Source organism: Euprymna scolopes, chromosome 25 (assembly GCF_053919585.1).
Source record: "Euprymna scolopes isolate OS-2025 chromosome 25, ASM5391958v1, whole genome shotgun sequence".
In the NCBI taxonomy this organism is placed as follows: domain Eukaryota; kingdom Metazoa; phylum Mollusca; class Cephalopoda; order Sepiida; family Sepiolidae; genus Euprymna; species Euprymna scolopes.
In genome coordinates this window covers 62834358-62849329 of record NC_136506.1, presented here as the reverse complement: position 1 = coordinate 62849329, position 14972 = coordinate 62834358, and the positions used below count along the sequence as shown (strand labels likewise).

General features: G+C 34.1%; 1 protein-coding gene across 1 annotated transcript in view; it reads left to right on the top strand.

Moving 5' to 3' along the window:
* Positions 1-5885: 5885 nt before the first annotated feature.
* The window catches only part of LOC145247214 (MAM and LDL-receptor class A domain-containing protein 1-like), an 80800-nt gene continuing 71713 nt past the window's right edge, over positions 5886-14972 (top strand). The window contains exons 1-2 of the mRNA XM_080108843.1: positions 5886-5916; positions 9862-9912. Of these exons, the coding sequence (XP_079964969.1) occupies positions 5886-5916; positions 9862-9912 (82 nt within the window). The remainder of the gene's footprint in view (positions 5917-9861; positions 9913-14972) is intronic.

Genomic DNA, 14972 nt, shown 5'->3' with positions numbered 1-14972 from the left:
AATAAAATAGATTAAAATAACAATACTTGAGTAAAAAGTATAAGACAATACAATAAGACATACATACCACAGTAGATAGTGTGGTATGTATGTCTTATTGCTGTAGCTGTTCATTTGAAAGTGAGATAAAAAAAATGGTAGGTCATCTCATAAGATGTGTAGCAATAACATACTAAATTTTCAAGAGTCTACGACAAGTGTAAATGTCTGTACAAAAATAGTCTGGAAACTTATTGAAGGCACCTAGTACATATAAGTATATATGTATATGTGCAGAATGCAGACAAAATATATAAGCCCATATAAACATATTTAAACCTGCATATACACATATACACAAAAGAACACAAGTGTGTCATTAAACGAATACAGATTAACAAACTAACATACGTATTAAAATATGAAAAAATTTATGATAATAAAGGAAATCATTTTATAAATTATAATGAAGGAGACAATAATGAAGTTATACTAACCTAATCATAGTCATGAGAATACAATAATTAAGAAACAAAATAATAAAATAATAATGATATAAACAATCTGATACAATTATATATATATAAAATTATATAATATAAAGAATTTATATAAAATAAAAAATGTATATTAAAAAATGATATAAAACCCCGTGGCTATGAGTGAGGTATGAATAGGGTTACAAAAATGGTGTGAGTAAAATTTTGCATTATCCCCATTTAGATTAATCAAGGAAAAATAAAAAATAACAAGCCGCGCATGCGTGGTCCCCCTCTGGTGTTGCATGTGAGATGACGTCACAAAAAATAGTGAAGAAATTATAAATGTGAAAAGTGTGAAGGGCCAACGTTGCCTTCACATTTTCGCCAAGTTTCAGAAAAATCTAATGGGTGGGGCAAAAGTTATGGCGTAAATGTGTCATTTTTGCAATTTGTGGGAATTTGTGACCACTTTTGAGTTCCTGGGAACGCCGAATTCCAGTGAAAATGGACAAACAATGCAGTTTCATGCCTTAAGAATATATATTTGAATTCAGCACCATGGAAAACTATATAAACACACCTATCAAGTTTTTGAGTAATATGAAAAAAGAGCTCCAAAAAGGCATGTTTTTTAGCCCTAAAAGTCCCAGTGGGATGCGAACCAGAATTTTGCCAGGGTCACCCATACTGGATTTATATAAAGAACAATGGGATCCATATTTTGGCCAAGTTTTAGAAAAATCTAATAGATGGATCAAACGTTATGGGGCAAAAAATGTCATTTTTGGCCATTTTGGGGCATTTTCGACCTCTTTTGAGCCCCTGGGAACAGAAATTTTCGCAAAAACTTTTTTTGCTGTGCACATCTATATAATAAAATACAATTTGTGGCAAAATTTTAGGAAAAACTAATAGACGGTTATCTGGCAATCGTCCGGAATAACGGTGTCTTTCTTTTTTTATTATTTAGGAGTTTAGCCCTATCTTTAAATTTGATAATAAATAATTTTTTATTTAGGTATAGAAAACAGAGGTACTTTAAGGATTCACAGTTTTTTTTTTAAATTTCTTATTTAACAATTGATTATGGATTAGTTCCTGGTAGTATAAAGAAAGTGAAGTTTAATGGTTATAATCTGGATTAATCAAGGAGCATTTATAGCCGGTATCTTTCCTTTAATGCATGCCAACATAATATTTATTTATATTAGGTTGGTGCAAACACAATATCGTTTTCTCCCACCTGTTACTTTTATATATGATTTCTGAATTAATTAATTGATATATATATATAGCCGTGTTATATATTATTTTGAAGCGCGTTTTTTCGCTATATCGAATCGTTTTATTCGTTATCATTCTCAATCTCTTTTTTTCAATAAGTTTTTTGCAGGCTTTTCGACAACATAGACAAAATTCAAATCTGCACGATTTTCTTGTTCCAGTTCAAAATAGGCCAAAAAGCTTCCAAGACAGCTCGTGACATAAACGATGTGTTTGGCCCAGGAACCACTAACGTGTAGCACAATGGTGATTCAAGAAATTTCGCAATGGCGACGAGAGCCTTGATGATGAAGACGATCGCGACCAGCCGACTGCAGCTGATAACCAACATTTGAAAGCCTTAATTAAAGCCGATCCTGGCAAAACCACACGAGAAATTATTGAATTTGACGTCGACCATTCAACAGTCGTTCGCCATTTAAAGCAAATAGTGAAGTCAAAAAAGTTAGATACATGGGTGCCGCATGAATTGAACGATAATCAAAAGCATCGTCGTATTAAGGTGTCTTCTATGCTTTTTTCTGCACAACAAAAACGATTCATTTCTCGAGCGCATTGTGACGTGTGATGAGAAGTGGATTCTCTACAACAAGCAGCAACGTTTGGCACAGTGGTTGGATGCCGGAGAAGCTCCATAACACTTCCCCAAGCCGAAATTGCACCAAAAAAGGTTATAGTGACTGTTTGGTGGTCTGCGACCGGTTTCATCCATCACACCTTCTTGAATCTGGGTGAAACGATTACGGCGGAGAAGTACTGCCGAAAAATTGACGAATGCACCAGTAGCTCCAACGTATGTGCCGGAGATTGGTCAATATGGAGGGACTAATTCTCCTCCATGACAACTGAGCCTGCAGAAGCTGAACGTATTGGGCTACAAGACTCTGCCTCATCCGCCATATTCACCAAACCTCTCGCCCACCGATTATCACTTTTTCAAGCATCTCGACAACTTCCTGCACGAAAAATGCTTCAAAAGCCGAGACGGTGCCGAATCGGCTATCAATGACTTCATCGCTTTCAGATCTCCAGATTTCTATGCTAATAGGATAAATAAACTTGTTTCTCATTAGTAAAAATCTGTCGATTCTAATGGTTTTTATTTCGATTAATAAAGTTTATTATGAAAGGATTTATGATCTTTTGAAGCTGAACGTCAATAAACGACAATATTTTTGCACCAACCTAATAGAATCTTCATATGTGTTTATATTAGCCTGGTAAACAACAGGGTTTTTTAGACGTTTTTGCTGAAGAGGACATTCTGACTTGTTTATTAATAACATATTTTGGTGTTCTTAAATTTTATTTTGGTATTCTTTTAGAACTTTTTTATTGTTTTTTATATTATTTCCTAAATCATTGCATAACTATAGCTTAATCTAATAGTATTTTTGTTAAAAATTTTCTGAAGAATGTTGCTTGAAGAGAAATGTAGTTTAATAAGATTTAGAATTTTTTTTCCTTGGTTGGTTTTAACCATAGAAAGGTAAAAAAAAAAAAAAAAAAAAAAAAAAAAAGTGTAAACCAAATTATGTTTCTTTTACATTCATTTTTAAATTTTAGTTGTGTATAAGTTAGGTTCAGTGTTTTTCTAGTTGGGAATTGTTCTTGTAACTACCATCTTTTAGGACTCTATTATAAAAGATTTTGTAGGTGTCAAAATTTTTTCTTACTTGAGGAGTTATTGCTAATTCTTTTACTGATATATTTGGAAATATGTTTGATTATAGATTTTGTGTTTGTATTCTCTTTTTTTATAAGGTTCATATTTTCTTCTAATAATTTTGACAGTTACATCAAGAAAATTAACAAGTTTTATATTTGAGGTTGTATCCATTTTAATACTTATTCTTTTCATTTCTTATAATTACTTTTTTAATTTTATCACATTTAAAACCATCAGTATTTTTTACTACCAGAAGGCCGCTTTCCCTATAAAGGCCAATAGTTTCTACTTCTATATATCTAGTAAGGTTATATAGTATATATAGACCTACTAAATTCGTTATCTCAGCTAAATCCAAGGATCCATAGACACATCGAAGGGGGCAGCATGTTTCTACCCATTGTTCATTTCTGCTAATTAGTACTGTATTTCTGTACTTTCAGATAATGTTTATATTATCATTTGATATATAAGAAAAATATGCATGATCCATAACATCATTCAAAAGTTCCTTAGTGATAGAGTGGTAATAGTTTACAATGTCGAATTGAATAAAAAGAACACTTCTCCTTATCTTCTACATTATGGAACCAGCGTACACGACGTTGTCAGGTATTAAATAAGGAAGACTACTATGTAGTGTATTAAGTTCATAACACAATATTACTTTGTTTTTACTGCCCCTTATGTCCTGTTTTGAGATCTAATAAAGAAGAAACTGAAATGGTGGAAACTCTCTGAATTAGTGTATTGTACATATGATTTGAATTTCATTAAAATCGAATGCGCGTGCTTGAAGTTTTAAAAAGGTTTTTTGTCCTGTGGGTCACTTAGAGGCGAAGATACGTAGATATTCGTAATATGATTAAAATGTAATTAAAATAGGATATATTTAAAGTTTTAGAGGCGGTTCAGCACTCATAGCTTCCTTAGGTTAGGGGAGTACTTAGAGAATCAGGACCACTTCCATTGTCTTCCTCATAAAATTATTTCAATTTCTTAAATAATATGATATATTTGAAGTTTTAAGAGGATTTTTCCTCATATCCCCATGGAGTGTGTTTAGAGATACGAGAAAAATTCCATTGTCTTCTCGGGTAAATTTGACATAAGACTATACTTTTAGATTTTATATAGTTTCTCTAACCTTTCTTCACAGGGTACACACAAACATTTCACAAACATATACACACGTACACACAGACATTGAGTTATATGATAGATAGATAGATAGATAGATAGATAGATAGATAGATAAGTCTAATACGTCCTAAGATGGAGAACTCTTTCCTGTCTTGACAAAATACAAAACCGATTTCAAAATCTTGTGAGATGTATTCTTCTCTTCCGTACAGTCTTTTTCACAAAGAAGACACGTTTCTTGTCTTTCTCTGCTTTATCTTTATTTACATGTTGAGTACTCGACTGAGCTCCAATCTATGCCCCCATAAAACATTTATAACCACTGCAAATAATTTTCCTTTTCCTTCTCTGTACCAAAAACTAAATGAAAATTATTTCCAATGACAATCCGTCTGTGGCGCACATTACCACGGAGATGGTTCCAAGCTGACTAAGTCCAATGTCAACAAATCTTTGTTGGTCGGCGTTCTTAAATAGTCTTATTTTGACCAGGCTCAACTATCGCCCCACGTTGTTGTTTGACTGTCTTTCTGACAAACTCATTAATCCTTATCCTCGAGTGGTCTTTTGCCTTTGACCGGCGGTGACTCATTAGTATATAAAAAGGATAGAATTCCCCCCTCCCAATTTTTTGCCATTCATACACGAAGGTAAAATTACACTTAACTCCTCGGGATACTAACTAAATCCGCATATTGCAGACTTAGAACTTGTATAATCCAACTTACAGCCGGAAAATTCACGAATACAACTAGGGGTTCAACTATAGGGAAACATAAACAGAGGGCCTTACTTTAAAACGTCAAATAGAAAAGGGCTATTAGCAGTTGTTTCGGAGAGTTAAAATCAGAACAATTCCTTTATATAATTTAAATCAATTTTTATGAGAATCATTTTCTTAAGCCATCATTTTTATTTTATTTACACACATGCATGCGTGTGTATGTGTGTGTGTTTATGCAGTGACCGTGCCTCTTTTTAAAAATTCATTTTTTACACATATATAATTTAAAAAAAAAAATGAGATAACTTTCCTGCGTTTCTCGAATCAAACGTTTTCCGTTTGTTTCATTTTGCAGACGTGACAGGAATACGAAAGTAGAAACAAACAGAAAAAAAACAAACAAACAAAAAACGAATGAATGGTTGGCTAACAAAAAATGCCTTCACATTCAAAGGTCTTGTCTCAATGACTTAGGCAAACATCACGCGTTCAAGTGACTGGGGATTACCGTCTGTAAATATTTAACAAATTAGTTCTTTAATCTATCCAAGGAAGGGAGGGAGAGGGGAGCTGGCGACCATTTGTTAAGAATAGATAAATATCAATGGAGAAAGGAAGTCAGCACGCCTTCAAAGGTAATTTGGAAACAAAATGTTGAAAACATAACGTCGAGGAGAGCGGTTTTGCTAATAGCTTGTATTCGTATTTTGTAAGATATACGTTAACAACGTATACAAACATGACCAAACAAATACAAAAGCAGACTGACTGGTGCCGAGACCAACGCATATTTCTATGCGTTGTTAATATCTTTTGAATTTTTCCTTATATATTCTAAAATATACCACCGCATCAACCATCTAAAGTAATATCACACCGATTCTAAAAAATAATATAACACCAAGCATATAATTTTATCCCCACACCTCATTAATTAATATTAACGCATTTGGGATTCTATTAATATAAAAACAATGACGCATAATTTATTTTCTAAGAATGAGCTACAAATATTTTCATACTTACCGCCAGGAGTTCAATATTATTGAGTTATAGTGTTTGTTGCTGTTTTTCTACCTAAGATAGCCGATTAGGAGCATAATGTATAAAGGCGTCGTAACTCAATAGTATTGACGATGGCTAAGTTTTTAAAGATTTTTTGTGCTAAGTTCAAATCTAGTTCGTTCCACAGAAACACTTTCACTTAGGAATTTTATCGACCCTGATGTGGTCCCTTCCGTAATTCTCCAATGGCTTTCTAGAAAGAAATATAACTAGAAAGATATCAGGGAAATGAATGCTAACGATAATCATCTGCTTTCATACAAAATGAATGAATGATGCCCAGCAACAGCAGCAACAATGAATGTTGTTTTTACGTAACGACTCTCAAATGGACAAAAGGCTCAAATCAGTAGTTTGTTTTCCACCAATCACAACACAAGAAATCTCAAACACACAGTTTCCGCTTTTCCATGAGTTTTATTTTAGAGATAGCACGCGTGCGTGGGACACATCATGCGTGGGTCTTTCGAGATTTCGAGAGCGAGACAGATACGAACTACCGACAGCATATGCAAATGGATAACCGAACACATGCATACAGCTTGTATACATTCTCTGTTACAGATAAAAAGGGTAAACTAATATATACGCACATCTACAATGCCTATTCATTTTACATGCACTGTCACATGAAAACATGCACGGCGACAGTCGAAATAAACATGTCTATTCAATTTCTTCGGACACTATAAATACCTCTTTCACTTGGAACGTTCTTTGGATCCTTATAATTCTCATTCACGTGGAAGTTTTTTTATTATAATTGTCTTACCATGTTTTCACTAAACTTAATTACTTGTGTATTAGTAGACTTTGTCATTTTTCTTTGGATATTGCCTTTCTCTCCGCAGCTTTGTCGGGTTTACATTTTGCGAGCTGCATAGATTCTATTTATTTATTTCAGCTTCCCACATTTATCTCTATAAAGCCACTATTCAATCATACACGGAGCACTGTTGTCACATTTGTGTTGGTGCAACAACCACTAGTCTCTTAAATAGGGTTCTATAAAAAGTCTATAACCTAATAGGTCAAACGGTGTCTGCAAAGTTCCGGCTCCTGTCCCATCACCGCAATGTTGCATTCCTGTGCTTGTTTTACATGTGCGTCAACGGAATGTGCTCCAACGAACTTGCTGTACTTGTATTTCCTCAACGTAAACACCCCACGACCAACTCATCAATCAGCAAAATTTAATTCCCAATTTAAGTCCCAAGCTGATATAGAGCTTTCTAGTGTGAACAAACATCTAGCTGTACATCTCGCCACTTAGATATAGAGCTTTCTACTCTAATAGCTTCTTTACTCGAATGGTTTACCTTTGGAATTCCCCACCTGCTGCTTTTTTCCGACTATGCCAACATGCAGAATTTAAATGTAGTGTGAACAAACATCTAGCTGTACATCTCGCCACTTAGGATGTACCTATTAACCTGGCCCCTAATTGTCAGTACCTCTTACATCTTACTAGCAATGTACCATGTTTGGAATGAATACAAGTAAATGAATTTATTAGTTGCATACATTATTGAGGAAAAAGGGACAAATTTACATATTTGAATGGCGCTTACGAATGAAGGGAAGAGGCATGCCTTGCATTATTATTTAATACCCATCATCATCATCATCATCATCATCATCATCATCATCATCATCATCATCACTACCACTTTCTTGTGAACCTAGCTTTAGTTCTACTCTTAACTTCTAATGAAAATTTCCATTCTCTAACTTAAGCTTAACTTATGCGGACAATTTCCGATTCTAACCTTATTTTTCCATACCCGCCTCTAAATATTGTTACATAATTAATTGATATTTCATTAGTTATTTGCACGCTTTTGGTGGTGGGGGGGAGTCAGTTTTGAAGATTGACCTGTTGAGTCATAACAATGCCAGGACTCTGTCACATCTCTCCACATTGCGACAAAATCTCGACTGTACCAACTGCTGTTCGTCAAGCCATATTTTCTTCTTTTGACGATAGATATTTGAATTGGCTACGGTAACTCATGAATTTACAGATATGCCCTCTGCAGGTCAATCATATTAACACTTTCATTATCATGTTAGTCTACCTTTTTTCTATAATTTGTATAATTCATCACTAGTTGCACCGTGTCATTGGTGGGTTGTGCAATGATTATTAACAGGAGTAAAACCTTCAAGAGTCTTAATCGTTGCTAAAGGCATGGTATCTGCAAAACCATTTGTGATCAGCATCTACAAATGTTTTTTATACAACTGGTCCATTACTAATTCCTCACACCGAAAAAGCTGACTGACATCTAGAGGAAATTCTGCCAAAAAGGCATGTAACACTATGTTTTACTGAGATTATTGAGTGCTTGGGAGTAGGAAATGACAATATCATTTTTTTAAATCGTAGACAGTGAGTCGAACAAAGGAGTAACTTTACGATAGTCAGAGTTGAGAGTTCAGTTGGACTTTTACTACATTTGGAGACAGATCTTGGATTGGGCCAGGTCGGGAAAGTTTTGAGATGTGGGAAAATGAACTGACGAAAGCAGACAAACCCAGCCTCGACAGGACGTAGACGTGAGCCTTAGCATGCATATACACACACGCGCACACACAGAGTCCAACCGACATATATGTGAAGCATCGGAGTCTGTGCTTTTCTTATTTCCCAGTGTTTATTTTATTTTTATAAATATGAACCTGTCTGCTCCCCGCTAGTGTGAGACTATGACGATGTGGCCATAAGGAGACAAGACGATGGAGAACAAAACCACGGCACACAGTGTTTGAAGACGTCGAGCTGTCGACGGAATAGCATATGGCACACCCCAATCTCAATTAAACAAAGACCTTTGGTCAAAAATACTTTCAATCAAGCTATGACTTTCAAGCGAACAACAACATTCAATCGCACACAAACTAGAACCGAGCGGTGACTAGCTGCTGATCTTTTCTTCTGCAATGGACGAATACATATGTGTAACTTGAGCTTCCCATGCTATTGATTGATTGATTTGGTCGATATTTGGTCAAGTGCCTAACAGAGGTGACCCTATGTCATTTTGAGCGAGAGGATAAGCTGCTTTTATCACATGCATTGGACGGTTGGATTACTCGGGTTACCTGTTCACTAATAAACGTATCCAACTTTTATCATATCCACCAACAGCATCGCAGACCATGACTAAGACGAATAATCTAAAATTAATAAAAACTCACAAAGGTCATGTAAAAATGGCGGTTGGTGATATCTTGTATGTTCATGGAAACCGATCAAATAAACAATGTTTGTAAACTACATTTAATGTCATCCGAGCAAAATCTAATATTCAGAATTTTGCTGGTCAACGTATACAAGTCCATAAAAATAAATTTTTAAAATTTCGAATTGTATATAATGCTAAATTTGTCTACGCAAAGCACGGGTATCCTTTAAAAAGCAATGTTTGCTCTAAATATATACTAGCTGATTTGATATGTACGTGTATAAATTCTTTAATCATTTTTTATTTATATTTTTTGTATCTTTTCAGCTGTGGATAACAGCTTCCTGACGCAAGGAGACATTTTAATGGATGTCGTAAGTGAGAGAAAAAACTCTAAATTTTACATTCTTCCGAACAAAACTCAATTTAATTTGCACCATTTAAATTTCAGTCTGCATTGATTTGCAACCGGAAGAATACTTGTCTAAGAACAGGGAAAAATTAATTTCCTGGCCAGAACAGATTTGCCCCCCTCTTAGAAAAATTAAAATAAAGGTATAATGCTACTATAGAATCCTAATTCCAACTTTGATCAAAATCCATTACATGATTTCGCTTCTAGAAAATGTCTAAAAATACAGAAAATTAAAATTAAGAGGTCTTAAGAAGAAATTAAAATTCAATGAATTTTGCTTAATTGGTTTCTACTGACCATGAATAAAATTCTATGGAAATCTGATATATTTGAATTATTGAAAGATTGTGCCCATATTTTTTTGTAAAACAGCCCAAAGAAATTGAAATTTGGAGGTGTATGTTAATTTATATTCAATACCTATTGTTTAAATTTCACCAAATCGGAAATATCTGAATTTATACTTCCCTTCTTTTTTATACAACTTAATTAAATTTAGTCAAAATTACCGACACATACGTCTAGTTGTTCTAAATTGTTTCAAAATTCACAATGATCGATTAATTAGTTTAGAAGTTAAGCCTCCACATACAAATATATAGACACACCTAACTTTACATAGATATAACTTTACATAGATATAACTTTACATAGATATAACTTTACATAGATATAACTTTCTAGTTATGTTGAGCGGAATATTTAGCTGCAACAATTGATAACAAAGGAAGATATTTACACATTTTTGAAAACGCCGACACATTCTGTTTTAAAGCGTAATTAACACTTATTAATCTTTGTCTTTAATTTACTGTTATTTTTAATTAAAATAAAATAAGTGAGAAAGTTTTGAGTAACAAAATTAATTTTCATGGCTAAAATTTCAATTCGATGGTGAAAAGATAAATAGTTACTGGAAACAAATAAAAAAACGACATTAAACAATAAAAAACCCATAAAAGTTGAAGCACTGTAATTCAAAATATTGCAAAAAGATACTTATCAGTATAAACATATAATTTATTCACAAATATTGAGTGAAACGATTTTGATTTTCGTGAGGTTTAAACTTCCGTATTTTGGACCATAAAAACTACTACCTTAATAATGTATACTATGCCTATTCCTTTTTTTGTTGACCAATCAAATGTTTCTATTTGTACGCACCATAACCTTTCGCAGATTGGGTATTCTTTTCGAATGAGCAATGTTTTGTAATTTATATATCACTGAATTTTTCTCCGTTTAAGAGAAGGAACGCAGTTCGGGATCATGATAATGTTTGGCTCAGAAGGATTGTTCCCTTTACAGTAGATACGGTTTACCGTGAGTATCAAAATTGTTTGAATATTGAAATCTTTTTGAATACTCCTTAATCCTACCTTTTAGTCATCCTTTACACCATTAACTACTGATAAGAACGATTACGATTGCACAGATAGCTATTCTCATTTTTGTATTTATTTATTTATTTGAGGACTGTTATCCTCATCTTCATAGTTGTTGTTGTTTGACCACGTTTCGACCAACATCCGTGGTTCGTGGCCACGTTTCGACCAACTCATCCGTGGTTCGTGGCCACGTTTCGACCAACTCATCCGTGGTTCGTGGCGCAGTGGATAGAGGCGTTGAATTTCTACGGTTCCAGGTGAACATTACCTGAAGATAGCGGTTTCAATCCTACCCAAAGCAGGCCAGAGTATTAGTTGACCAAAACGTGGTGAGACAACAGCTATGGGATGCAGTAATTACTAGGGATACAGTTATGAGACTCAGCATTCTTTTTCCGTCGCAGATAATTACCTGAATAAAGCAGAGGATGAGTTGGCTGAAACGTGTTGAAAAAACAACAACTGTGAAGATGATCTATGAGGATCAGTCCGCAAAAAATAAATACACAGATTACTTATCTCCAAGGATTCCAATAAAAATTTAAACAAATAAATAAAATAATATATAATATTCTGATGTTGGTTGTCATTTTCATAACGTTACGACTGACTTAATCCCCGACTTTTTTTCATGCACACCTATTCGAACTCAGAAACCATCCTATCAAACTCGGAAATCTATACAAATTTAAAACTAAAACCATTTATGTAATCCACCCAGGGAAGATTTTTCTTGTTCTATCAAACATAATTAGGTAGAATTTTCATTTTATTCTTAAGACTATAGTAAACTCGAGTCTAAAACTTATCATCAGACAAACAGACAAATTGAAAGAATCTAATGTAAAACGCGCAGTCATAATTTATTTGTATTTCTAAACCATATATATATATATATATATATATATATATATATATATATATATATATATATATATATATATATATATATATATATATATATATATATATATATATAAGAAAAGAAAACAAGGAAATTTATTGTTCGACAGAATGCTCCAAAAACAATTTTCAAGAAATTCTTATTACGTGGAGTTCCAAAGAATGCTATTCTTCTCTAAAATTTTTTTTTTTTTTTAATTTTTGAGTATTTATTTTTAATTACATTTTCACCCCAAACAAAGCACATTGCCACTTTGGTGTAGGGGGCTACTATCAGGGGCAGCAACTACTGGGGCACTATGTTGGTATTTGGACAGCAAGATGTCGGTTCACGTTACATTTGAATTTCAGCATGTCAGTACAGTTAGGGAAGCAGGGACATGGAATGGAATTCCAAAGTCTAGCGGTTCTGGGGAAGAAACTACTGGAGTAGAAAGATCTTTTACATCTAGGGATCTTTACTGTGTGGGGGTGAGATTTAGCTGCCTGTCGGGTTTGTCGAGGGTGTCTACGTTGTGGGGGCACAAGTGTCTGCAGTTCGTCAGAGCATTCACCATTAAAATACTTGTAGAACAGGTAGAGGGATGCAACGTTTCGTCGATGGGACAGAGGCTGAAGCTTAGATGCCAGTTCAGGGCCTATCAGATTGGCGACTCTCTTTTGAACCTTGTCTAGGAGCGAGAGACTAGCAGCAGATGCACCAGTCCAAATGTGACAACAATACTCCATATATGGGCGAATGGTGGCTTTATAGAGGTACAGGATACTTTCAGGTGTCAGTAGTTTTCTAGCACGGTAGAGAGAGCCTACCTTCTTCGCAACGGCCCTGACAATGTTTTCAATATAATTGTTCCAACTCATGTTTCCTGTGAACGTTAGGCCAAGCAGTTTGAAAGATATACTCTCAGACAGGGAGTCACTGGCCATTGCTATTGGTGATAGAGAAGGTTTCTTGTAATTATTGAAGGAAACCAGTTTAGTCTTGGCAGCATTGAATGTGACCATCCATTTATGTTCCCATTCCACTACAGATTGGAGGTCATCCTCTAGTGTTTTTGCCATTTCTTTAGATATGTGTTCGTTTGTTTTCCTGTCATGCTTGTTATAGAGCGTGGTGTCATCAGCATATATACCCATCTCAGAGGCAGTTTTGTCGAGGAGGTCATTTATGAATATTAGGAATAATAAAGGTTCAAGTATAGACCCCTGAGGTACTCCCACAGTTATATCACACTGTTTAAATGTACGACCGTCGAGGACAACCTGGATTTTTCTCTTATCTAAGAAGGATTTATGTTAAGTATTCTGCCAGTGATACCATATGATCTGATTTTCCTAAGAAGGCCTTCATGCCATACCCTCTCAAAAGCCTTAGATATATCTAGAGCTACCGCTCTGCTCTCCCACGCTTTGTCCAGTGAATGGTATATACGTTCAGAGATTACAGTGAGGATGTCAGCTGTGGAACGGGCTTGTCTAAATCCATATTGTTTGTCAGTCAGAAGTTTAGCATCTGTAAGGTGCCGGATTAGAGCATGGTTAATTATGGTCTCAAATATTTTGGCGAAAAGTGGGAGGAGGCTAATGGGGCGATAATTTGATGGGTCAGTCCTATTGCCAGAATTCTTAAATACTGGTACCACAGAAGCAGTTTTCCAACAGCCCGGAAAGCATGATTCATTAAGGCATTTGTTATAGAGTTTGGAGAGAACTGGAGCTACTCTGTCAAACAATAGATTTCCCTGTAAATTTTAATTTGTAGTCGGGATTTCTCTTCCTTATGACAAACTCTATTCTGTTTGTATTGAGCTTGGTTAGGATTACTATGTAAATATTATTATTTATATTAGTTTTATGTTTACACTCGTTTTTATGGGGTGAACTCTTCATTCCCATTGCCTTGATATATATATATATATATATATATATATATATATATATATATATATATATATATATATATATATATATAGCGTCTCTTGGTTCTTCAAAGCATCAATAATAACAAAGTCAATATCTTACAGACATATCAATTTCTAGATTTAAAGAAAAAATTATATATATATATATATATATATATATATATATATATATTACTATAATAATTAAATAATATATATATATATATATATATATATATATATATATATATATATTTATTTATTTATTTAGGAAGCGAATTTCATCTACCGTGCGCCGCATCTTTGCGACATCTTGATTTACACTCTCGTTTTTACTTCGTCCCCCTAAGATCACATTTTTCCTTTTCCTTCCATATTTGGTCAGCTCTATAGAACTTTTCAATATCTTCCTTTATTACGAAAGTCCGATGCTTTCTGTCATACTTTTCGTTTTCGGCTTACAATTTTATACTTTTTCACACTAACGTATAATGGTATAACACAGTTCTTGGTCCTGATGTTTTCTGTAAGGAAGTTTGACTTAAAAGTTCGAGAGTTGAGATGAAATTGAGATATTGTTCAGTGAAAATTTTCTTTCGATATATCAATAACCTGAACCGAGGTTTAGTGCAAGTTATCAATATATCTAGGAAGAATAATTTTTTTTACGTAAAGATTCGATATAAAGTTTCACAAGATACACTTGAAGAATGTCAGAGGTTATATTGTCCGAAACGCTGTGCAAATAAATTCCAAAGTGAGAAGAGTAGTCCAAATAATTCAAATCATTAATCCTATAAAAAAAAGTTCCAAAAATAATTCCGAGAA